The sequence below is a fragment of the Columba livia genome, chromosome 3 (assembly GCF_036013475.1).
Source record: "Columba livia isolate bColLiv1 breed racing homer chromosome 3, bColLiv1.pat.W.v2, whole genome shotgun sequence".
In the NCBI taxonomy this organism is placed as follows: Eukaryota; Metazoa; Chordata; class Aves; order Columbiformes; family Columbidae; genus Columba; species Columba livia.
This window is the reverse complement of record NC_088604.1, coordinates 33400675-33426083: the sequence shown is the minus strand read 5'-3', so window position 1 is coordinate 33426083 and position 25409 is coordinate 33400675. Positions and strand designations below refer to the sequence as shown.

The 25409-nt window shown below is 41.0% G+C and overlaps 2 protein-coding genes across 3 annotated transcripts; both read left to right on the top strand.

Moving 5' to 3' along the window:
• The first annotated feature begins 405 nt into the window (after positions 1-405).
• TMEM30A (transmembrane protein 30A) lies at positions 406-14625 on the top strand. Its single transcript, XM_065056340.1, has 7 exons — positions 406-774; positions 6765-6881; positions 7523-7630; positions 8716-8803; positions 9272-9415; positions 11081-11287; positions 13030-14625. The coding sequence occupies exons 1-7, from the start codon at positions 502-504 to the stop codon at positions 13221-13223; spliced, it is 1131 nt and encodes a 376-aa protein (XP_064912412.1). The 5' UTR covers positions 406-501; the 3' UTR covers positions 13224-14625.
• A 5866-nt stretch (positions 14626-20491) lies between these two features.
• Positions 20492-24641, top strand: LOC102084227 (cytochrome c oxidase subunit 7A2, mitochondrial). 2 transcript variants are annotated; one of them, XM_065056341.1, is made up of 4 exons: positions 20492-20709; positions 21930-22019; positions 23492-23576; positions 24426-24641. In XM_065056341.1, exons 1-4 carry the CDS (start codon positions 20692-20694, stop codon positions 24482-24484), a joined length of 252 nt encoding a protein of 83 aa, XP_064912413.1. In that variant the 5' UTR covers positions 20492-20691; the 3' UTR covers positions 24485-24641. The 2 variants fall into 2 exon arrangements, with proteins under 2 accessions (XP_064912413.1, XP_005506799.1); XM_005506742.4 differs by lacking the exon at positions 20492-20709 and adding an exon at positions 21114-21164.
• Positions 24642-25409: the final 768 nt, after the last annotated feature.

The window sequence follows — 25409 nt, the reverse complement described above, 5'->3', positions numbered from 1 at the left end:
GACCTGCGCCGCGGAAAAAGGGGGAGTGAGAAAGGAAGTGACGCGGTATTTCCGCCCACGGCGCGGGGCGGCAGGGTAGGCCTCGGAGCCCCGGCCCCTCAGCGGCCCCGGCTGCCCGTGAGCGCCGCGCTGAGCGCAGGGGGGTGAACACGCCCCCCCGTCCTGCCCGGGGCGCGCCGGGCCGCACTGCGCATGCACTCCACCACCCCGCCTCAGGCCGGCGGGCAGCAGCGAAGCGCGCAGGCGCAGCTCAGCCTCTCCGGCGCCCGCCCCTCCCATTTCTACGCATGCGCAATATGGTTGCGGGAGTGCTCGTCACCGGGGGCGGTGGGGCGTGGCTTGTGTGCGTCATCAGCCGCGCGCCCGCCACCTCCCTCCAGCCGCGGCCGAGCGCGCAGGCGCGGCGGCCTCAGTCACGTGCCGGGCGGGAGGGGCCGGTGACGCGGGGCTCGCTGTGTCGCCGGCCGCGCCGGTGGCAGCGGGCCGGGCCGGGGAGGCACCATGGCGGTGAACTACAGCGCCAAGGATGAGGCGGACGGACACCCCTCGGGCGGCGTCGGGGTGCCGGGCGGCGGGGCGGTGGGCGGCGGCAGCGGCGGGGCCGTGAAGACCCGCAAGCCCGACAACACGGCGTTCAAGCAGCAGCGGCTACCGGCCTGGCAGCCTATCCTGACGGCGGGCACGGTGTTGCCGGCCTTTTTCATCATTGGCCTAATCTTCATCCCCATCGGCATCGGCATCTTTGTCACCTCCAACAACATCCGCGAGTACGAGGTGCGTGGGCGGGGGACACACGGGCTCCTCCCGCCGGTGGGTGCCGGGGCCCGGCCGTGTGTCCGGGCGCGGCGGCGGTTTGGAGACCCCCAGAGGCCGATCGGGGGGCGCCGGTCCGGTCCGGTCCGGTCCAGCGGTGTTGGTGCCGCCTGCCCGTGGGCGGCTGCTCCTCCTTGCGAAACCCGCCGCCGGCTCTTCCTGCCCGCGCTCCATAGGGGAGAAGCGGCGTACGTGGGTGCCGTGGTGAACGGGCACCTCGTCCTGACTGCTCCAGTGCAGTTTAACGTTTGTGCTCTTTAACGAGCCAGCCATCCGTTACCCTGAGTTGGGGTTGAGCTTACAGAGTATCCTCCGCATAGATTGTATCCTCCTGTCAGCTTTGCCGGCGCTCGTGAGCGAACTGCCAGGGAAGTTAATGCCAGTGCTTTTCAGTTGATCAGCACAGCCCAATGGAAGTTTTGTTCTCAGTAGTACAGAATATACGTGCATCACCTCTGGGGTAGGGTGACCTCAATAATGTTTTATATGTTTATTAATATGTAAAGGGTGAGTGTCAGGAGGATGGAGCCAGGTTCTTCTTGGTGACAGCCGGTGATAGGACAAGGGGCAATGGGTGCAAACTGGAACACAAAAGGTTCCACTTAAATTTGAGAAGAAACTTCTTCCTGGTGAGGGTGCCAGAGCACTGGAACAGGCTGCCCAGGGGGGTTGTGGAGTCTCCTTCTCTGCAGACATTCAAACCCGCCTGGACATGTTCCTGTGCGACCTCATCTGGGTGTTCTTGCTCCATGGGGGGATTGGACTAGATGATCTTTTAAGGTCCCTTCCAACCCCTGACATTCTGTGATTCTGTGACAGCTTGTGACAATGTGTTATAAATCTCTAAATGTTCTAAAGTAATTGTAGTTTCAAGACAAAACTCTGTATTATAATCTTTATGTGCAATAATGATTTAATGTTTTAGATGTTCTATGGGAGATCAGGGTGTCCCAGCTAAACTTAGAAACAAAGATGGAAGAGTGTGGCTTTTTCTAATTACACTTACAAAAACTGAGTCATTTACATCTGTTAATTAACCACACCACTGCTGTAAAAAGTTGCTGAGCATCAACTGAAAAGTAAACTATATTTCACAGTTGGGTCCATTTGCTAACGGTTACTTTGTGTTGTGAGGAAACAGGGGGATTGGTCTAGCTGATCTTTTGAGGTCCCTTCCAATCCCTAACATTCTGTGATTCTGTGAAACAACCTAAAGGGCTCAGGGACAACCTTGAAAAGCAAGTTGTCAGCTATGATTGATTTCAGTGAGCTAATGCGACCAAGATTGATCGTAGGAAAAAAAAGTGTAATTTTTTGTTGAATTGCTGTATTGGAGAAATTTTGAATTCTAATGTGTTATGGAACAAATTATTCTAGTTATCAGACTAAGCTGTCACTTTCATATAAGTAGTGTTTAAGACAGTGGCTTGGCTAGTGACAGCAATGTGGCATGGAAGCCCAATTAAATAAAGAAATCCTGATGCAGACAACAAATTGTGTTATATTTTCATATTTCTGTTAAAATGCAAACAATCTTATAAGAAAACCAACTTAAGGTTCACCTTTCTCTTATGTTAAGAACTAAAATTCAGGTCAAGGAGAAAAGCAGAAGTGGAAAAGAAACAAAGCTGAAGTGTATTTTACAGAGTCCAAATGTTATATGTAAGCATATTTTTGAAAACCAGTTGCTTCTTTTGTCAAGGTTTGAGGACAGGCAGAACATCTGGAAATTGACACAAATGCCGCAGAGAACATTGCCAAATTGTCATGGGCACGCAGACTTTTAAATTGTCATATTATAGTCATATTTAAGGTAAATACAATCACATGTTTTCAACAGGGAGAGAAAAGTAAAAAAAAAAATCTTTGCTAACTTTGATTTTTTTAACAGTTGCATTTAAAATAGCCATTTCCATAGTAAAGTAATACAGACTTCTAGATCATAATGGTTGTAAGGTAAATATAATTGGATAAATACATCTCCTTTTTTCATTACAACTGGATCTGTGTTGATCTATAGGGGACAGGAAATGCATCAGAGTTTCATGAGTTCGGATATGTAAGCGACTTCTTGTGCCTATATTGCTGCTGGATGCATATACAGAATTTTATATACTATTGTTGCTTAGCAGCTCAGTCATGTACTCCTGATAAGCTCCAATACTAGCTGTTCCCACCTGACATGTAGTACAAAAATCCATAGGTGAGCTGGGAGAGTAACTGATGCTCCCCTACACAATCAGATTGCATATATAAAACAGTAATAGCCATTTATATTTGGAAACCAGTCAGTAGGTGCTGGCCTTTCCACCCTTTCTAATTTCAAGATATTCAAGATTGGAAAGGGTTTTGTTTGTTTGTTTTACTGTGTGGGTTTGCTCTTGTACCATCCACCCTGTGTGAAGCTCTCACATGTGAGATCATTAGATTTTTGTGAGGGACAGAGTTCTTGAATTCTGAGAGTATGATCAGACATCCAGTTATGCAGGTAAGAATGAGGAAACTTGGGTTCTGTTCTCTGGTCCTCATTCTTGTTTTATCAAGTGTTATAATGTAGAACTTCTGTGAGTGAGTGTATAGTTCTAAAGACAGCTGAATTTTGAAAAAAAAGGTTTAAATCAAACTGTACAATTGCAGCAACAACATGTAGATGAAGCATTTCACGGCCTACCATTTATGCTCTGAACACCAGTGAGGGATGCAGTTTCACACACTGCTGTCACCCGTATGCTTAGCTGAGATACGTCCCTGCTTAGTATGTTGGCTTTTGTTAGTAACCTCCAAATGTTATTTACAAATAGTTGTGAAATTAGCTCTGGGAGACAAGCCATCTAGAAGTTGGGTACAGTGACTAAGCTCTTTTAAAAATGTAATTGGGAAAGGAAGCAGAGGTAGTTATTTACACCTACCTCCTAGACAATAGCATACTTATTAAGTGTGTCTGTGCATATATACATATATATATATATAGCTGCCTGTAAACTTAGTGTATTGTAATTGAGTAGTATGTATAATTTATGGCCCTGAAATACATACTTATGTACAGTTCAAATCACCCTTGCCTGGAACTAGATATTGCAGTCGTTACCATCTCTGTGAACTGTGCTGCTCTCGTACAGGTGCAAAGACTGAGCAGCAAAATGTAGCTTTTCCATTGATTTCCTTTATAAGCTCTCTTGAATCCAAACGTGGAAGATTTCCAACAGCTTAAGTGTACTAGAATTACAGGGAGTTTTGTGTTGGTTTTTCTCTAGAATTTTCTTGCTGTTTCAAAGGATGTAAACAGCCATTTATCTTGTGTCTATTGTGAAAACAGTTCAGTTGAGTAGAAAATGAGAATTGACTGTGTAAATGTGTCTTTTGGCCCTGTTACTAAAGAGTGAGAGGGTTCTGTGTTTCCTGATTTTATTTTTATTTTTGAACGGATAAGAAGCATTGACAGACCATATTAATATATGATAAAATTTGTGGAATATCCAAACCATTGTGTAGGAAAGAGATCTTTGTGCTCAGACTGCTGCTGTGAAAAGCATAATCATAGTTAAAAAGCCAGATAGACTTGAAGACATGACTAGGAATAAAGAACTGAAAGAAAATAGATTACTGTTGCATACATCTGCAGTGTTGTGTGCAGCTCTGGTAGCTCTGTCTCAGAAATGATACAGAACTTAATAAAACCTACAGAGAGGGATAGCAGAGAGGACCAGAGTTATGGATGCCTTTTATACAACAAGTGGGCAAGCAGAGTAGGATAAATATGTGGCAGTGTATGAAGTCTACAAAATCCTAAATCATTTTGAGAACATGTATATGCAATAGTTACGTTATTTCTATACTGTGGACATGTAAATCGACTGAGAAAGACATCAACAGCCTGGAAAGCTGTTGGTGATGGGTAACTTGTATATATCCACTGATCAGGGGTTGTTGGGGAGGACACTGTTTGGTTTTGTCTTGCTCAGCTGCTGGTTGATCCTGGGGATAGAACAGTGAGTCAGGCAGGTTCCTGCCATGGACCTCAAAGTCGCTCCTTCAGTTCTCGGTTTGCTTCACTTTGTCAAGAGGTGAAGACAGATACGTCCATCCCTTTAAATAAGCTCTCTGTTGAATGTGACCTGTAGATGTGGATGCAGAAATAAAACACTTGTATTGATAGTTGCTGTACAGGAAAGTTTTTGGATAGCACTGAAGCTGATAGCAGTCATCGAAGTCATGGTTCTGTTTCAATATACATCAATTTCATGCTCCACAGAATTTAGTTGATTATCTTTTTAAAACTGAAGGCTTTAGATATTTTGCAAACTCAGAGTATTTGAGTTTGTCCTTGATCTGAAACTTTTCCACACATTGGAGAACTAACTAGCGCAGGATATGCAGGTGGAAGTTCTTTCTAAAGGAAATTTTTACTTAAGCTTACTTTAACAGGAAAAAGAACCCATGGGGTTACCCTTGAACAAATGAGATGTTTGTTGAGAGCCATGGTGGTCTGTCTGCTGTAGCTAAACAGGACTGCTGCAGTAGTGCTATTTCTAGATCAGCATAAACTCAATATCTCATTCAATGAAGGAAGCAAAGATTATGTGATCCTCTCTCCGCTAGCTAATAGCTTCTGGAGCTGACTTGTTTCAGCTGGGCCCATTAGCGTATAGGGCTCATCTGTCAGAAATCTGGCAGCAGAGCAGATACTAATGAAAGTGCTGAGGAAAGGGCTGCAGCTTAATAGATATCAAAGAAATGGCAGGAAGAGAGACCTTGAAGAAGATCCAGAGGAAAACAGGCTTCGTTTGTTCCCTAAACTTTGGAAACTGCATGTTTGTTTTAGTTAACCTTAATACAGGTATTAAGACAGATCATAGATCCCTCTTAATGCTTGATAATGCTTTTCACTACAAGCGTAAATCAGGGCAAACCATTTGCAGCAGCCTTTCGTAAAACTGTGTAGTTCCTGTAGTTTCAATGATACTGCTGTTGAGTGGTGTGCCATAACTTGGTGTATGTTGCGCCAGTCTGAGTCTAAATGCTAAATAGGAGGTTCATAGTAAGTGTAGAAGTACATAGTTTGTAGGCAGGTGGACGCTTTCTCCTACACTTGCAGTTCATCTGCTAAGCCCAAGTTATTTCCTGCCATTCACATGCTGAAGCAATACATGAGAGAGAGAGGGAGCTGATGTGGTGAGGCGACTTCAGTTGGCTTGGGCCATAGGGTGAGCTCATGGCTGCTCGGGGTATGTTATGCATACTGTCCAGGTAGCCTGTATGTACAGATTTCAAATACTGGCTTGTTTTTGAGCTATGTTATTAAAAGAGAGAGAATATTGTATAAGGCAGATCAACACTGATCATCTTTTGTGTCCATCTACTGGTATTTTTCCATGCCTGGCAAAACAATATTAGTGTCCTCATCTTGTCTATTTTAGGAGAGTTCTTGGGCATTAAGTGATTTTTTTGTTGTTGTTTTGGTTTGGTTTTGTGTTAGTTTTCTGACTACACTAAAAATGATCAACAAAGCAAATTTTCTAATGCAAACATTTTTTATTAAATATCTAAACTTCAGTCTCTCTGGAAACCATGTGAAATCTCAGATCTGTTTGTCATATTGTGTGTGTGTGTGTGTGTGTGTGTGTGTGTGTTCGGAAACATCATGTTGTCTGGAGTATTTGCTGTTTGTCTTTTGGTGTGTTTTGTTTCATTTTCCCTCAGCAGTAATGGCCCATCTCAATATTAAATTTGTTTGAGGCTGAAGTCAAGCATATAGATAGAATCACAACATCATTTAGGTTAGAAGGGACCTCTTGAGATCATCAAATAGGCCTGAATGGGCTTTTGGAGTTGAGGTGTAATAAGACTGCAAAACAAATGCCACTACAACTCTCTGGCTTATTAATCAGTTTTCTTTACTCTCCCATTGTAAATTAATAACTTTTTTTTAATTATTTTTATTTCTGTTATAGATTGACTATACAGGAACAGAGCCTTCTAGTCCCTGCAACAAGTGTTTAAATGTGTCCTGGGACAGCACACCACCTTGTACTTGCATCATCAATTTCACACTGGAACATTCATTTGAGGTATGCTACCCTGTATGCAAAGTGAAATTAGAACAGTTTATATGGTTTATTTCATAACTAATAGGAAAGCTGTATCACTTCATTTTTTTTTTTCTATTTTAAAGAATTATTTCTATTTTTCCTATGAGCTTGGACCTGATCTTTGTGTGCCTTTCAGTAGCAGGTGTGAGATGGTTTTTAATGCCTCTGTTTATCTGGAAATGTACAAGGTTAAATGGCATGCTTATGATTTACACCTTTAGATTTACAGTATCTCTCATATAGTTGGCGAGTAGATCTGCTAGTCCTGCATGATTTTAGAGAACCTCAGAATTCAAGAATTGGAAATACCAGAAAAGTGCTTTCTGACAAATTAGAGCCAAATAATGAGGCTTTTGTGCTTAGTGTCAGACAGGATAGATGTTGGGATTAGTGCTGGTGAATATCATTGTGATAATTTATTGCATGTTGATACTTTGTGACTTCAGGATGGCAGCTTATGTTAGGACAGTACTCAGGATAAAGACAGGCTTGAGGCTCCTATTTTGTGAATGTAAAGTAAACACAGAGTTTAAGCAGCTAAAACTTTTGTGTTTGTATGTTTTATTGATCTGTTCTTTGTGTGAATGAAAAGCCCTCTTGCCCCATGTTGCTTCTTGTAGAGCAATGTATTCATGTATTATGGACTTTCCAACTTCTATCAAAACCATCGTCGTTATGTGAAATCTCGAGATGACAGCCAGCTAAATGGAGATAACAGTTCACTACTTGTAGGTATTCGTGCTTGGATATTAATAAGCAACTAACTTCTTATGATTGCATAAATTGCCACATAGCAGAGTATTTAGTTTAATAGTAATGAGGTACTAGAATTTTTGCATAACAGAAGACAGTCCATAAGGAATTATTATTTTGTTTACAGAAAGTAACTGTGTAAAATGCTATAAAATTTCATGTTAGTCATTTCATTAAGCACACAGCAATGCAGTATTTCATTCACTTCTCCAATTTGAATAATTTTCAACTGTTTTGTTATTTTCAGTCAGTAGTATCTTTCTATATCCATACAGTCTGAAGCTCTTGTTTTCAGTTTAAAATATTATTTGGTATATTGTAGCTAAATGCATCTCTTTTTGTTGACTCTGGTTCAATACTGAACATCAGTGATACTGGAAAATATCAGTATTGTGTACTCTGTTCAAGCCACTGTGTGATGTTTAGGGCCAGACCAATCCTTCTTGTAATTTTTATGAGGAATGGAAATACAGTTGTGTTCTTGCTCCAGCAAGAATGATTCTCCCTTTTTACCTGTGAAGGAGACCATCTCATGAGGTTATATCTGATGACTGACACGGGGTTTTGGAGGGGCCTTTTTCTGCTTGCATTTTTGACATGCTGTTGGAGTTCTTGCAGTCTTTGGCGTTTTATGTTACGCTTGGTTTCTTATTATCCTCTTTCTATAACACTGATGCATACTTAAAAAAAAAAAACAAAACAAAAGGAAAACAAACACTTCAATGAAAGAATGCTTGAGTCCTTCATGTTGGAAAACCGTTTCTATTAAAAGATAAAAGAAAAAAGTTCCAATAACTTCCAAGAAAAGCCTTATTTTTAGTACGACCATGATGGTATTCTGACTTAATGTTTTATTTAGATTTTATTCCTGCTTGTAAAAGAAAAATCAATCATGCTAACTAGTATTGAATGCTGAAGTATTTGTAAATAACCTGACTTGCAAAAAGATTACTTTGTGGTACATTTAAGATGAACACATTATCGAGGTATTGTAGTAAAAAGCAGGTTGGTTGGTTAAAATAGCACAGACTCATCTGCCTTTTTTCTTTCTAACTGTCAGAACCCAAGTAAGGAATGTGAGCCTTACCGCACAAATGAGGACAAACCCATTGCTCCTTGTGGAGCTATTGCCAACAGTATGTTTAATGGTATGGTAACAGAATTTTAAGTTATCACTTAGATGTTTTTGTGCTTTAGTGTATGTTTTGTGTTGTATTGCAAATTGTTTTGAGTAAAGACATCATGGGCTTTTTTTTGTTTTGAATTAACACATTTTCTTTGCTCAGAATAAAATATCTTGTACTGCTGTTGCTTTTTTTTTTTCAAAATTGCTATCAAAATTCATTTAATCTGATAGTGTACAAAGGATGGAAGTACCTGTTGTGAAAAGCTGTTATTGCTCTGGAGTAGACATATAGATATATGTGGATAACACACTACTATCTAATGTACATCGACTCTTACAGAACAGCTTGTGATTGTGGCAGGCAGTTAATAAATGCCTTGTCCAGTTTTTTGTTTTGTTTCTCCTGTAGATAATTGTTTCACTGCCTATCAGGATCATCTGTCTAATGAAAGTTTCTCCAGCTGGTTTTCTAATTTGATTTTCTCCTTAGATACACTGGAATTATACCGCATTGATAATGACACAAAGACTCCTATTACTTTGATTAAAAAAGGCATTGCGTGGTGGACAGATAAAAATGTAAAGTTCAGGAATCCTACAGGAGATGGAAATAACTTAACGGCACTTTTCCAAGGTAAATAAAAAAAAAAAAAAAAAGGAAATATGTGAAATTTTAAGAACAAACCACTTCAAACACATTTTGATTCCAGTAAGTTTTACCTGACTGACAGCCTTTGAGTGAACATGCTAATTAAAAATACTGTGGTTCTCTCTGAAGAAATCCAACCTAAGGACTACTCTGCTATTTAGAAAGGTTGTCTTTAAAAAATGAAAGCTGCAAATTTCACATGGAAGTGTTTGGGTTTTACCTTTACTGTAATCATTAATTTGTTGATTTGTTGCTGGTTTTTGTTTGGTTGTTTGGGGGGTTTTTGCTTTTTTTTTTTTTTTTTTGGTTGTTTTTTTAATATTTGTTTTCCACCTTAAATACTGAGAGAAGCCTAATAGCTGCACTGTTTTTGTGGTTTAACCCCAGTTGCTAACTAAGCACCACACAGCTGCTCCATCCGAATGGGATGTGGGGGAGAATTGGAAGGGTAAAAGTGAGAAAACTTGTGGGTTGAGATAAAGACTGTTTAATAATTAAAAATTCACGTTGTAAGGAAAAAAAAAAATAAAAAAGAAAAGCCAACTCGCCAAGCAGCGGCAGCCGCTGCTTACCTCTACCTGCCCTGTTTTATTGTTGAGCATGACTCATATGGTGTGGAATATCCCTGGTGTCAGCTGTCCCGGCTGTGTCCACTCCCAGCTTCTTGTGCACCCCCAGCCTCCTTGCTGGTGGGGTGTTGTGAGGAGCAGAAAAGGCCTTGAGGCTGTGTAAGCGCTGCTCAGCAATAACTAAAACATCAGTGTGTTATCAACACTGTTTTCATCACAAATCCAAAACATAGCAGGATACAAGCTACTATGAAGTTTAACTCTACCCCAGCCAAAACCAGTATAACTGCTATAATGCTTGGATTTAACTTGAAAAGATATCTTTCAGTTGTTTAAACAAACTCTTCATTTAAATGTTTCTACAAAGTTTTCTAAAAACCTGATTTTGTGGTTAGAAGTGACAGATTTATTTCATTTGTTAGGTTAAATGCAGTTTGGTAAATCAAGGTTTTCTTTGGCCACCAGTGTCTGAAAATAATCTTCCTCAGGGCTCTACAGTGTGTGGGTGTGTTTATGCAAGGTATCTAATAATTTCAGGTTTAACCTGATGGTCAATTTCTTGCTTAGTCACAGCCAAATTATGTGTTACCAACGTGATGCTACCCTTGGAAAAGCAGATACTAATACAGTGTCGAATTGTATTTCTAATAAAACTAACAAAAGCATTTATATGGCATCATCTAAAATATCATACATAATTTTATTTGCTCGTGGCCCAGGAAGTGCTAGTTAAACTCTTCACAGATCTGCAGAAGAACTATCATCATAATGGAGAACTATCTCACTGGAGTAATGTTTTGAGACAAGACTTCCTAGCTATATAAATGTGTAGAGGAGGCAAATTTGTTTAAATGAATGGACAGTGCTGTCCAGAATAAATGGACATGCACTACAAATTAAGCTGCAAAATAAAAAGTTGTTAAACAGCCTAGTGTCTTGCAATAATAGCAAGCCAACCTGCCCATACTGTTTAGCAGTAATTTTTTGTGTAATCTTAAAATTAATTTTGATGAGCCGGTGTGTTATTTAGTCCTGTATTTGAAATACTTAATTTTTTTTTTTTTTTTTTGTTTAATTCTAGGCACAACAAAACCTGTAAACTGGCCCAAGCCAGTCTATATGCTGGACACAGAGCCCGACAACAATGGCTTTATCAACGAAGACTTCATTGTGTGGATGCGTACTGCGGCTCTGCCAACATTTCGCAAGCTATATCGTCTCATTGAAAGGAAGAATAATTTACAGCCTACCTTGCAGGCTGGAAAATATTCTTTGCATATCGGATACAGTATCCTTTGAAAAACCTTTGAAAGCAGCTAAAGACCTTATCTGGATTATGCAGGCATATACTTGTGCAAGTTCAAATTGAACTAGCTTTTTTTCTTACCATGTCTAAAAAAAAAAGATGGTATTGAGCTGTGGTTGAAGACTGGTAGTGAGGACTGGGTGGAATAACTACCATCTTGTACTTCTGTGCAGTTTTTTATAGAATTGTGTGTGGCTGTTAGAACGTGAAATCCAGTCTGGTTTTTAACCTTCATAAATGAAATGACTGGGTTAGACTTACACTCTTTAGTGTAAAGTGCAGTTTTAATCATACCATTCTTAAGCTATTTTGAAGTTCATATACAAAGCCATTTTGAAACCACGATGAAAGCATTCAGTTCAGTAAAAAACAATTAAAAACCAATTCCTCTTTAGAGGAAGCCTTTGTGAGGAAATGATGGAGATGTTAATCCTAGGGAAGATTTCAGTGTAGAATTTACCTAGTAGGTAAATTTTAGAGGACACCAGTGTCTTCTGTGTGCACTTAACTTGAATTCTCACAGGTGTACGGTCAGTCTCATTCACTTTTTTCTCACACATTTTGTTCACATTTATGGGTCCTTGTGGTCTCCACTAGCTGCCTCATGTAGAACAGAGGCTGAAGTCTGTGGATGGAGCGTTAGCCAAGTTCTAGTTTCTGCAAAATACTATATGTAGGCACACTTTCTTTACCCTTAGGGTGATAATGTGCCAATTTGCAGTGTGCATTTTTACTCATCAGTGTATGCACTACTAAGTCTTTGCCTTCCTGTGCTTTCCTATGGACGCATAGTTATTGCATTGACACTGAAGAATATTGATCATCCGGGGGAGACACTTTTCATGGGTGCAGGAATTAACATTCATTCAGGAGGAGTTTGGGCCCTTCTTTGGGTCCTTTTTGGATTCACATATTGTCAGATTACTTTCTACTTGTGGACTTGCTCCATAGCGGCCTGCTCTGCTGTGCAATTATTCAAATTTGTGTATACAATTAAATTAGTAGCTTCATAGTGAGAGGGAAATCAGATTGCTTGGGTGCTGTAAAGGAATTGAGAGAAGCCTAGGAAAAAGGAAAGAATAGAGGTAGCTGATAGCCTAGAAATTTGAGAACTTTAACTTAAGGATGTAATGATAATCAAGGGCAGACTGACTTTGGAGGTTAGAAAAATGCCAGCACTGCAGATCAGGTAGGAAGGTCTGTCATTCTATTTTGGACAAACTAAAGACTAGCTAGAAGTGTAGGAGACTAGAAGAGGAGGGTTGTCATAGTTACTGAATTCGTAAAATTTGAAAGCACTTAATGATAAATTTAAAATAGCTACTGCAGTATTTTCCTTTGCTGCAAAATTGAGGGGAGTACATGTAAAACTGAATGAATATAAACTCGCTGAGAAAAATCTTGTTCTAAAATATATTCAAGAATTAAAATTTAGATTTCTCTCACTTTATTGAAACTGCTGTCAAAACCCCACAAAATCATGCACTTACCCTTCCCTTAAAAAAAGATTAACATCTCCTAACGTGGCAATTTTATTGGAGTAGCTTCCACAGTTCCCAGATTAGTCTTAGCCTACAGGAATAGCTAAATTTTTCCCTTCCAATATTCAGAGGCAGCAGCTTGTATTTGGAACCTGAGTGAAATGACATAAAATCGTAATGTGCCAGACCACATAAAGCTATATTTGGAAATGTGCTTCTTGTTTTCCTATATATTTTTTTCAGATTATCCTGTACACAGTTTTGATGGACGAAAAAGAATGATCCTAAGCACCATCTCGTGGATGGGAGGCAAAAATCCCTTCCTGGGAATTGCTTATATCACTGTTGGGTCCATATGCTTCTTCTTAGGAGTTGTGTTGCTGATTATCCATCACAAATATGGAAATCGAAACACTAGTGCAGACATTCCCAATTAATCTTGCATTCTGAAAACAAATGTACTGCATGTGCATCAAGGCCAGTCCAGAATGGACCCAGTTTTTGAAAGATCAGTCTCTGCCTCTGTCACTTCTGAGGCTGGGTACATAATTTTTATCTAAAGCTCCCCTTTCCCATACTGTGGATTCACTCTTGACTGGTATACAATTAGCTAGATCGATTGTATCTCTGCCTATGTCAGAAACAATTTTTCTGATATTTGCCTCTAACTGGGCGGGCCACATGATGCATATAGCTCCTGTTCCCTTGATGCATCTGCTGCTTGTTCATGTGCTGTGTAATATTGGTATGATTCAGTACATACAGATTGTGTGGAGAAAGGCTGTTCTAAGATACTGTAAATTGTTAACCTTCCAGAATTCAGGTGTCAGTGCTGTTGAAAGGAGAAGTGAAGTCTTAAATGTTTTTTTCAATTAACTGTCTCGTGTGCATGGGCTCTTATATTTCTTGCTGAGATTTTAATATATTTATAGAAGTTGTTAAATATTTTTCCTGCGTCCTACCCACCTCTGTTATGTTATATCCTCTAAGTGCTGCGTAAATTTCAGCACTCTGGATTCTTTGTATATTTACAATATATGTGCCTGGCCAGTAAACAAGCATCTTATGAAGCTATCAAAAAACCCATTGGTTAATGATCTATGTGAGTCCCTTTTAAAGTTTGTTCTAAATTAGGAAATGCTTGTTGCAGGTAGAATCTGCTTTTCTCTAGTTTTATTTGCTTTAACTCATATCCAATACCAGTTTACCTGTTGTGCTTGCTGGTTTTGCTTTTTATGAGCAGCTCCAAGCATTAATCAAGAAGAACCTTATTTTTTAATTATTATTATTTTTAGTTTTGTGGGGGTTTTTTTTCTTTTGTTTTGTTTTTTTTTTTTTTCATTCACAAATTGGGCAGAATTTCTTTTACTGGAGGAGTTTCCTGATTTTCTTGAGGCATGTGTATTCTGAGCAGGCTTTGTTGTAAAGGAATTGTCATATACTTTTTCCTTATTTGGAGTAAACATCACTTTAAATTTTTGCAGTGTTAAGACAGTAAACTGTAGAAATTCGAAAGCTGGATGGCAGTAACATCTTCCAATTGAAATGCAGTTTGAGCTTGCTGTGAAACCTAATTTAAGTATTGCAGTTAGAAGCGTTGTGCAGGTTAGTGTCTTAAAGCAAATCACAGAAGGGTTCACTTTTAGGTTCATTCAAAGTTAACGGCAACCTGTAAAATACTACTTTTTGGTGAGGTTTTGTTTTGTTTTTTTTTTTTTTTTAGATGATGCACAAAAATTGTAATGTATATGGTGGAGATCACTTTATATGCAACTAGCTTGATAAAGTATTGAGCATATTAAAAAAGACCTAATAAAATCTGCAAACTGTTTAATAAGAGATTTTATTTTGTTCTTGAACATGCATTTATTTTCATCTGGATGAAAATATGTGTTCTTATTAAGTGTGATTGCAATTTGAGTTGTATTTCTGGGATTGCCTATTTGTCGCAAAAAGTTGTTTATTCATGGTCCAATAGCTTAATCTATAGGCAGTTTTACACGACACAGTTTATCACAAACACGACTGTTTTTACTGATTTACTCGTGTAGTCTCTTTAAGCCATCAAGTTAAGTGTATGAACTGTGGAATGAGGCAATGTTCCCAGTGTGCTAGCTTTCTGTAACTCCATATAGTAATCTTTTTGCATAGTACAGTGTGGCAGCACAGGACTTTGAATAATCAAAACACATTAAGAGTTCATTTAGTGTTCTATGTATATTGCTGGAATGATAGAATAAGGGTATGTACCTTTGTATATTGCCAGGCAGAAAACTGACACAGAATGTTAAATTTGCTTTGTGAAGCAATTGCTAGTCCAAAATGTAGAAAGCAAGTAAGGGGATGTCTCCAAGTTACTGGTTCTTAAATATTTTTTATTTTTAAACTTTGTCACTTGAAATGAAAATGTATTCTGCTTCATTCATTATCCCTATCCTTTTCCAAGCAGGAAATGCTGGGGTTTGGGTTGTGTTCAAAATTAAAAACAAAGTATTTTTCTATCTTTACCTTAAAATATTTTTCAATGCCTTTTTTCTACTGACTACAGATGTCAGTGCTGCTTTTATCTTCTTGATAAAGTGCACCGGGATGAGAATTGCTGTCTGGGTTTTTTGTTAAAATTAAGCTTTTTCTCTGAGAGCTTGTTCCAGGAAATACTTCTCAGGCAATATGCCTAAGAGACAGTGTGCCTGAGAAGACTAAAATGCTTAAAAGAGTGTAAAATACTAGGTAAAATTTGTAAACTGTTCCTTCACTCATACTCATTTGTCTTGATGTCATGTTGGTAACTGTGGAGAACCTTGGATTTTGTATTTCCTACGTATTGCCCACATGTTGTGCCTTCAAAGGTGAAACCACAGTCCCTGCCTGACTCATCTCAGGGCAGGTGTCACTGTCCAGGTGTTCAGTGTCATGTGTTGAATTTGGATCTGAACACCTGTGACCTGGTTCCTCAGTGGCACCCTCAGAGGTGTTTGCCACCAGGGTTCAGACCTACGAATATCAAGGCCTTGGCTTTCCAAGTTCAGTGCTTTCCAAGTCTTACCCCACTGAGCGGTGCCCAAAGTGTGAAATATTATGAACTTTCTGGAGGCTGCTGCTGTTATGAGGGTTTGCTTATTACTAAATCTTTCCTGGAGAGAGTAATTTAGGGAACTAGATATGTCCTTGTCTTATGTAAGAGCTCTCCAAACAAACTCTCTTGGGCAAGAACAGCTTCCTTCTGGTTTCTTGTAAAAATCTACATCCCTGTAACGAAGCAGATTGTTACCTCAGGGTTTTTTTTTAACTGCACCAGGCTATTTGGGGAGCTGTCGATTGTGCTTTGTGGAGTCGGAAGGAAGCATTACCAGCTTATAACTGGAATGTGAAGGATCCTTCACAGCCTTTGCTTCCCAAGGTCATGCTAGTACGGAAACCAGGTTCAGGAAAACAAAAACAAAACACAATGAAACAAAACCAGCATGGTTTTGCTTCAATTATGGGTGTTAAACCTTGAAGAATGCAAGTCTCTTTTTATAGAAATCCCTGTAGGGGAAAGGCCATGACAATCTAGGGTCAAGTAACACCTGCAAATGTATATTATCTGCTTGAATCCATCAAATAGAGCAATGAATGTGGGTGGCATTTGGATTGGATTCATGGGAAGCACTTTTGACTGCACTTTTCTCTTAGGTGTCCCAGGTGCAGTGGGAAGATAAGGGTTACAATGCCTATAGACAGACAGATGTCCAAGACTGAGTTGAAGTGAGCGTCTGGTGGAAAAATGTGACTAAGTCTAAAGCACAATATACCTACAGTTACTTAAAAAAAAAAGTTAGCGATTGGAATGATGCTGCTGAAGACAACAAGGCGTAACCATAGTGTAATTTGGCAACACTGCAAATGATTCTGATCTTCAGAGTTCCCATGATGAGAATATGGTTTCTGATCTTGCCTGCAAATTTGTGATCTACGCTCGGTACGCGGTAAGTTTGTTTTCTATAGAAGTTTGGTATTTGTGTTACCTGGTGAGTTAGAAATGAAGACTGTGACAATGTAAAGGCCTTCAGGAAAGTCTGCAATATCAATCTTAAAATCAGGCCAGTCCCGTGGGGGGAGGTTCTATTGACATAGTTTAAGAACAAACAAACAAAAAAAACAAAACCCAAACACTAAACCAAACACCTCAAAATGTTCCACATATCAAACAGTTCTCTATATTGAACAACCTGCTAAAAATACTCACTTTTATAGTAGGAATAAAAAAAAATAAAATCTAAGCCAGTTTTATTCCTGCTCTCAGCAACATGGCCAGTTTAAAGAAGAGGCTGCTTCTTGAAGTAGAAAACCCAATTGCAAAAAGGTTCTTTTTAGTAGTAGTATTACGTTTTCCCCAGCTCAGCGGAAGTATTTTCATGTAAAATGCCTGATGTTCTAGCTCACAGAATCTGTTCTAATCACCATATTGCCTTCCGTGCTGAAATGTGATGTCTAATCTTACTTGACAGTTCCAATTAGGACTAAAGTCCATTACGAAATGGCCTGATAAGAATCAACATGTCCTTATGTGACCCAAGTCTCAAATAAGAAACTACCTTCCTGTAAGCCTCCCTTTCCAAATGCGCTCAACCTGTGTTTGATAATAAAGTAATACTTTCCATCGAGTTAGGCCAACTGCTGCTAGAAAATCTAGAGTAAAATGAAGAGAATAAAAGCTTAAGTCTATAATTAATGAAGCTCAATAAGTTTAAAAAAGTTGAAACTAGGTGGCTTTCTTTCTCACCGGACCCTGATTTCAGATAAAGTTGACATAGAAGAAACAATTCCAGCCAACCAAAGGGTTAGTATGAGTTTAACTGAATTTGTACCTGAAGGTTGTGCTCAAATTTTGCAAAATAATGGTGAGATGTTTTAAGTAGTGTTAGAGGGCCAGGAATGTATAATGACCTCATTAATTCTGCTATAAAAATGGGAAAGATTGGACTGTAATATTGTTGGAAGAAATGAAAACATAATTGTCTCCAGGCTTGCCTACTGAGGTCTGGAGTTGTGTGGTTGAAGTTAGGGAATGCTTCACAATAGATGCTTGTGTACTTCAGAACAAATCTTTCTGTCAGCAACTGCTTTTAATGCAATTTTAGTGTATTATACAACTCAAAGTAACTTGAAAAATTATTAGAGAGAATTCAGTGTGTTTGCTCTCTTCATACACAATGTAACTTTTAACTAGGAAGTCAATTGTTTTGTCTGCAAGAAAAAAACTAAACCAGTTGGCATGCAAGACTCAAGATGAGGTTTAAAAAATTGCCGTCTTCAGCTGTCCTGACACACCAGGGGTTTCCACATCCACACCTGGGTTGAACATGGTTTGTGTGATCTCTTTAGCGGGGTTTACATACCTTTCTGTTATTGGTTTAAGAGGTAAAACTTTTTTTTTTGTGATGTTTATTACATTTAGATTAACAGCCCTGTTTTCATTCTGCCTTAAATAAAACCGTTCAACAATGAATTTTGATTTAATAATTATTTAATTATTCTTCCATTCTGCCCTGCTAGTAAAAAAGTCGGAGTTTGCTTATAGTGCAATAACCTCACCCTGAGGCACCAAGTTGTTGTTTCTTTTTCCCTCAAGTTTTTATTTCTCCATAAATTAGTCAACACTGCAGACACCAGCTGTGCTTGCTGAGCAGTCATTTTGTAGCTTCAATTGGTACGTAACCCACAGGCCAAGCTTTCAAGTGTGGCCTTTCTGTTGTAAAGTGTGTTTTGACAGACAATAGCACTGAAGCTCAGATTCAGAAATACCAGGAAATAGTCCACATAGCAGAAATTAAGCAATAATAATTTGTCTGGGGATTATGAGACTTTTACCAACATCTAAATACAACTAAGTATACAAACATCAGAATATGTATATTATATGCACTCATAAGATGAAAGATTGCAAGAGTAATGAATGAAAATCTACCTTGCAGTAGCAGTCATGTATTCTTAATGTTATTCTGTAATTGCACTGCTTGAATGTTTGAAAACTATTAAATAATGCATCCAATTTCCTGTTTTGTTACAGCACATCATATTTCTCTATGACTATGGTAAATGGTATTTTTAATATTCTGCTCAGCTAAGACTATACCTATAAATACTTCTTTGTCTTTGTGTTTTTAAATAGTTTCTTTCTGGGGCAGTTCATCAGATTGAGAAGTGCTGTGCTTTGAGATATGATCCTTGTTATCTCCATACTAGATTGAGCACTAATTTGCTGTGTTTGACACGTTACTCATGTGGCAGGCCGAGCCCACGTGTCTCCTGCTGCACATCCCACCCGTCCAGCCCCATAGCAAGCCGAGCCCCTGGGCTGTGCCTGGCCGGCTGCCCAGGGGCGGCAAGACAGCAAATAGGAGGTGTGTCTGGGACAGATGTGCAGCTGTGAAAGGAACAGCCCAGTGCCTTGTGAATGAGGTCCTGGCCAACGTTGTCACTGGGAGCCCGGGACTTGGCCCCCAGATGACTGAGGCAGCAAGGAAGGCTGTCCTGGTGAAGAAGGAAGACGGGGAAGATGGGAGAAGCAAAGAGTGGTCCCAGTCTTCTGACAGGACCGATGACACCATCTGCATCATCTGGGTCAACCCCCCATTCCAGGACCCCATGCAGGTCCACAGGAGGGGTCTGGGTGGCCCAGAAGCACAGGCACACAGGTGGAACCCAAGGCAGAGAGACAGGCACCTGCCTTCCACAGCCAGTGATGTGGTTCTGTTGGACATTGTCAAGGGCATGGTCAGTGAAGTCCTGCACAAGGTTCTCACTGGGTGCCGTGGACCCAGCCAGCAGCCAGGGCTGAAAGCAGGGAGGGCCCTCCTGCAGGTGCCAGAGGACAAACCAGTGGCCCTGGTGAAGGAGGAAGACTGGGAAGATGAGAGAAGCAAAGAGTGGTCCCAGTCTTCCCAGGGGACTGATGACACCATCCACACCATCTGGGTCAACCCCTCGTTCCAGGAGCACTTCCAGGACTCCCATGCAGGTCCCCAGGAGGGGTCTGGCTGGCCCAGCACCATGAAAACAGAGGTTTGGCACCAGGGCAAAAGCTGGGTCATGCCAAAACCTGAGTGCCCTACAACTGCAGCAGAGCCAGGAAATAGCGCTCCTGCAGCGCTGTCTCTCGGTGTGAGGTCGAAGCAGGAGAAGATGCAATTACGAAGCCAGATCTGCAATGCAGGAAAAGCACGGGCTTCTCAGAGGACTTTCCTGAAGGGCAAATGGATTCTTCCTTTAGAATGAAATAGGCTTGCATTTCACAGAAGTCTGGCGTTGCCTCACTGCCTGTAGTTTGTGAAACACGAAGCTGAAGTCGTGTTTTCTTTTCTCACGTGCAGATTTCTCAGTTTCTCAGTATATCTGCTGCTACTGGGCTGTGAGGCAGGGAGCCCCTTACTTGTTTTAGATGTTGTTGTTTTCCATGTGTAGTGGCTCAATATCCATCCCAAGGGTGTGAAGACGCACGCAGCTGGGTCAGGCCCAGGCTCGGTGTCCTGGCCCCGGCAAAGGGGACGCCGGGGCAGCCCGTGTGAATAGCAGGGGCCGGTGGCGGTGCTGTCCCGCAAGACCCGCTTCCAGCCCCTGCGCCTCTGAAGCGTTCTAATGCACGGAGCGTCGCGGGGGAGGGAGCAGCCTTTCCGACACCAGCCTGGGCGGCGCCGGGGCGCGCTCAGCACCGGCCCGCTCCCCGCGACAGGCCCCTGCTCCGCCATCTCCTCCCTCCCCGGGAGGACTGAGGGCGCCGGCGGGGTGGCGCTCTAAGTTCCGCGGTGCCGCTCTGGGCGCGCCGCGTGCCTGCCTCTGTGGTATCAGTGGTGTGGGCAGGGGACCTGCTTCCGCTTCCGCTGCCCTTGCTGTCGGAGGGAGGTGACGGGACCAAGAGCCGCGATGTGGCGGAATCTGCTGGTGAGTTCGCCGGGCCGGGCCGGGGGGAGCAGCCGCTACGGCCGCGGCTACCGCTTTGTCAGCCCACTGCGGGGCTGCCGCTCCCGGGCGGGGCGGGGCGGGGCGGAGGGCGTCGGGGGGCCCTGTCACCGCCATCCCGGATGCCCGTCCGGGCTGCGGGACTCGGCCGCCTGGTCCCTGCCGGCCGCGCTGGTGCCCAGAGCTGCTGGAGGCGCTGCGGCGGTTGGAGTGAAGCGTTACCGTCAAGGTCCCGGCCCGCTGGCTCCGCCTGGTGCTGAGCGAAGGGACGGGAGCCCAGTCAGCGGGTCTGTGGTGCGCCTGGGCCGTCTCTAAGGAGATAAACGTTATAGTGTGTTTGTTTGGGGTGGGTGAGAAGGTGTCGGTGTGTTGTTCCGTTATTTGCAACCAGCATCGTCTGGATGTTTGTTTGCCCCGTGGCTGCATTTCTAGCGGAGGTAATTTGGCGGGGGAGGATCCATGTTGTTAATGTTGCTTGAAGGAAACTGTTGGGAGCTTAAAGGTACAGTTAGTTCTCACGATACGTGTTAACGAAGGCAGGCTTCGAACCACTGAAGAATTATAGATTATTGGTTTTGGTGGCCCGACCTGCACCAAAGAGCAAGCTATGTGATCTGCCTGTGCAAACAGATTCCAGCGTAGAACACAGGAGGGTGTTTTTAAACTCGGGGGTGGGAGGGGTGATGCCTTCTTCAGCTCTGTGAAGGTAGCTCCTGGACTGGTGGCTAGCGGGCGAACTGCAGCTATGACGGAAGATCCTTGTCTACACAAACATGTTTGTCTTAAATATTGTTGTCCCCATCACGAGAGTCAGACAGAGCAAATGGTGCCTAAAACTGAGATCTAAAGGGCTGAGATCAAGATTTCCCCCAGAAGGATGCTAATTATCAAGGTTGTGCTGCAGATCCATAAATCTATTTTATCTTATTGAAAGTAGTTTTCCTGATTTTTTTGTTTTTCCTTTTAGGTAACCGGTCTATCAGTCCTTTATGTAGTCAGTTGAAAGACTGACTGAATTCAAAACCAATGGGTTTGGGTGAAGTTTTGTTTGTTTTGTGTGTGGTTGGTTGGGTTTTTATAGACTTTTCTTTCTTCCTATCCCTTCCACTTCTATCTTACTTTTAAAAGAAACAATTTTTATCCCTCGTGGATATAGCTGAAAAATTTCACTGTTTTTAAAACACTTTTATCTCTTATTTCAGAATCTTCGCCAAATTTCCCAAAGGACCATAAGCACTGCTTCACGCAGGCAGATTGAAAATAGAATTGCTGAGAAGCAGAAGTTTTTTCAGGTATTGAGTGAGCACTGATAGTAGAATGATAGTAGAATAACAAGGTTTTAGTAGATTATAATTGCTTACATTTTGTTTTTAAAGAGGTGGTGAAAGTTGTCTTTACATCTGAGGTGACCTCTTGCAATCAGTTTTGTTGGTCTACAGTGTTTGAAGTAATCAGTTATTTTCTATGGAAATTAAGAGTATTTGTACATGCATACTTGACTTGCTGACTCCTGGAGGTTTTTTACCCCATGAAATGACATGTACCTGAGTTTCTTATAAGTTGTAGATACTGTACAGAGATAAAGACAAAGTACCCTTAAATGGGATGAGGTGGGGGAGTATGTCCTGAGAACAAATAAAGAAAAATAAAGTGAGAGAACAGGAGTACAGCAAAAAAATTAAACCTGCAATCTTACAGATATATCCATAGCCTGTAGATGAGCCCCATAACTCTTAATGAAGATGTGGTATAACTGTGCTTCTCACTTATGAAAAGAGCAAAGGTCTTAAGGAATTGGATTAACTCCTGGAAAATTATTGAATTTTTAAAAATGATTTCTGAATTCATCTCTTCCTGGTTGATAGGGCCATCTAGTGACAACTAGTGGTTCTTCAAATGTCAAAGCAGTGGATACGCAGGAGCGTACTCCCAATTGTGAGCCATAACCTGGAGCAGTAGCTTCATTCTGAGGATAGAGTAGGCTGGGCTTCAGCAATGTGAAAGGACAAAAGTATGTTAGAAGCCCCACTTTTAATAGTTTTTGTGTCTTGTTGCTTTTCCTTTCCCTGAAAGAGAAAGCCAGTCTTGTTGGGACACTGCCTGAGGAGCACACTGTTAATTGTGTGCCAAGGGGAAACAGGATGTTGGCAACGGGTGAGGTCAGAAGTTCTGCTTCTGCTGGTGGAGATCTCTGGGCATATCTCTTTCTCCTCCCATTCCTTACTTGTTGGGCAGCAAGTTAAGCTGGTCTGGGTTGCAGTTCACCAGCACTGGAGCCCAGTTTGAATTCCAGAACAGCGTGAACTTGCTGACAAGGGTAAAGATCATGTGGATCTGGTGTCTGGGTGTTTCACTTCAGGTGAATCAGAACAATTTCCTGTGTGACACCAGGTGACAGCAGAGGCTTCTCCCCTTGTCGCTCCCTATAGCAGGGGTTGATTGTGCTCGATACAGATGGGGAGTTCCAGGGCTGCTAGTTGTATATTGTTCCCTGAGGGGGCTTGTGGCTGATGTCACAAGCGTTTAGGTGTTTGCCCATCAGCGGGCATTTAGAAATGAACTTGCACATCATTTTCTATACTAACCTAGTGTGTGATCACCTGACACCGACCTGAAAGGCAAAGTGGAATCTAAATAAGGTTCAATGCCTGTTGGGAAGATAATTTGGGGAAGTAATTCTTGTTCTGGGTAATTCTGGTTATATTAACACAATATTGCAAGAACTGTATTTAAATAGTTCCTTTTTGTTGCTTATTTCCATTAGGAAGAAAATGGCATCCCAGTGCATCTTAAAGGTGGTGTAATGGATGTTCTGTTGTATAGAGCCACCATGGCTATTTCGGTTTTTGGTAAGGCTAACATTATTTATGCTTGGGTACAGTTTCCAATGTGCTAATATTAAAATACTTTTTGTTCAGTACAGTCTCCAATATGCCTGGTGTTTCCTCTGTAAATTAGTTATGCAGTTCCTTCAGTCTGATCTTTAGAACATACAAAATGCATGTAGGGAGGTCAAAGAAACATTTGGGCATACTATGTATTTATTTGTGCCTTGTCAAGTTTAGATTTTCAAATGGATTTTTTTTTTTTCCCCTGACTGACAGTACTGTGGGCTGGTTACTCCTTCAGAATTCAAGTGTGATGTTAGAGAAAACTAGAACTACTTAGCTTATTCTGAAAAGGAGTAAAACGTAATTATAGCACATACATATACCAATTTTCTCACTAGCCTGACTCTTTTTAGTGCTAGGTGATAACTGACGTGCTGAGGTTTCACATGCTGTGAAAACTAGTAGAATATATCCAAACTTTATGATACTACATATATTTAACCTTTACTTTGCTTATTACATATATTTTGTAATAGCCTCTATCTTAAAAATGTTGATTTAATGGATTTTCAGTTCATTTACTTTAGGAATAAGGAATCATTACTTTTATGATGATCTGTGTAAGTTCCACAAACATGCCTCTCTCCTTTTTCCTGTTTCTTTATGTTTATGCAGTCTCTGGAGAGGTATCTAAGCGTTTTTTTCTCTAAAATATGTATTCCCAAGGGAAAAAAAAAGTTGAGACCTGACTATGGAAATGTGTCTGAATTGCAGTTGCTTATTGTCAGTACTTCTGAGAAAGGAAAGCTGACTTGAAAGGAGTTCTGTTTACCATTATGAAAATATCTTTTTTGTCTCTTAATTCAGGAACAGCCTATGTTGTTTACGAGCTGCTTGTTGCTTCAATGCCCAAGAAGCAGAAATGATTCCAGTTGAAGATGCCTCAGTGACTAGCATCTCTTCGTCCAATTCCATGTGACTATGATGGCAGCTTATACTCATCATAAGCAGCTGGCTTAATGCTTGGAATCATAATTTAATTGTAACATGTTAACTGCAATCAATAAAGCAGGTTTTACGTTGTGTTGTGGTGGCCTGGAGCATATGTATCACATGTTCTACACTAGAATGGTTTTTACTTCTAGTAAGTGTACATTGAGTTGATCAGTATGCAGATGTTTGAATTGTGAGCCTCTTTTCTTTGTATGTGGTCTATGTTGGTACTTCAAAGGTGAGTGGAATGCCCTGAATCCCTATGAGGCAGTCATGTCTTTATTATAGGAGTTTCCTTTAGTGGAGCAAATTAATCTTACAATAAATGACTAGGATTAGATTCAATTTATGTGGAAATGAATGTTGAGGGCTTGATTATGCTGTATCTTTGCTGTCAACTGCTGGAAGTTGTCTTTAATACGTCTAGAAATAGAGGAATCTGATTCCTGAACACCATCCAAAGCTGACAGTTCTGACTACATAGTGGTGCTAACACTGTCCTCTGCAGCTTCAGGAATTTAGAAGTAGTCTCAGTTGAACTCAGCACCTTCATGTGATAGATTTCTTTTTTCAGTGGCTTTTCTCTGCTACAGCTTAGTGGAACATAATATTTCCTGAAAAGAATGAAGATTTGTAAGCAGGCAAATATGACCAGCAAGTGATCATGTATTTATCTTGCTGTCCATGAAATCAACATATATATGTCAATCATGATTAAGACTTCATAACCTTCCAACACTGCCTCACAAAACAGCTTGTTCTCAGTCACTAGGGTAAGTAATGAACTCTTAAGCATAAAAAAAAGAAAAAAAAAAGGTTTATTAGAGAATTTGAGGGTGTTCTAGAGCAAACAGTAAA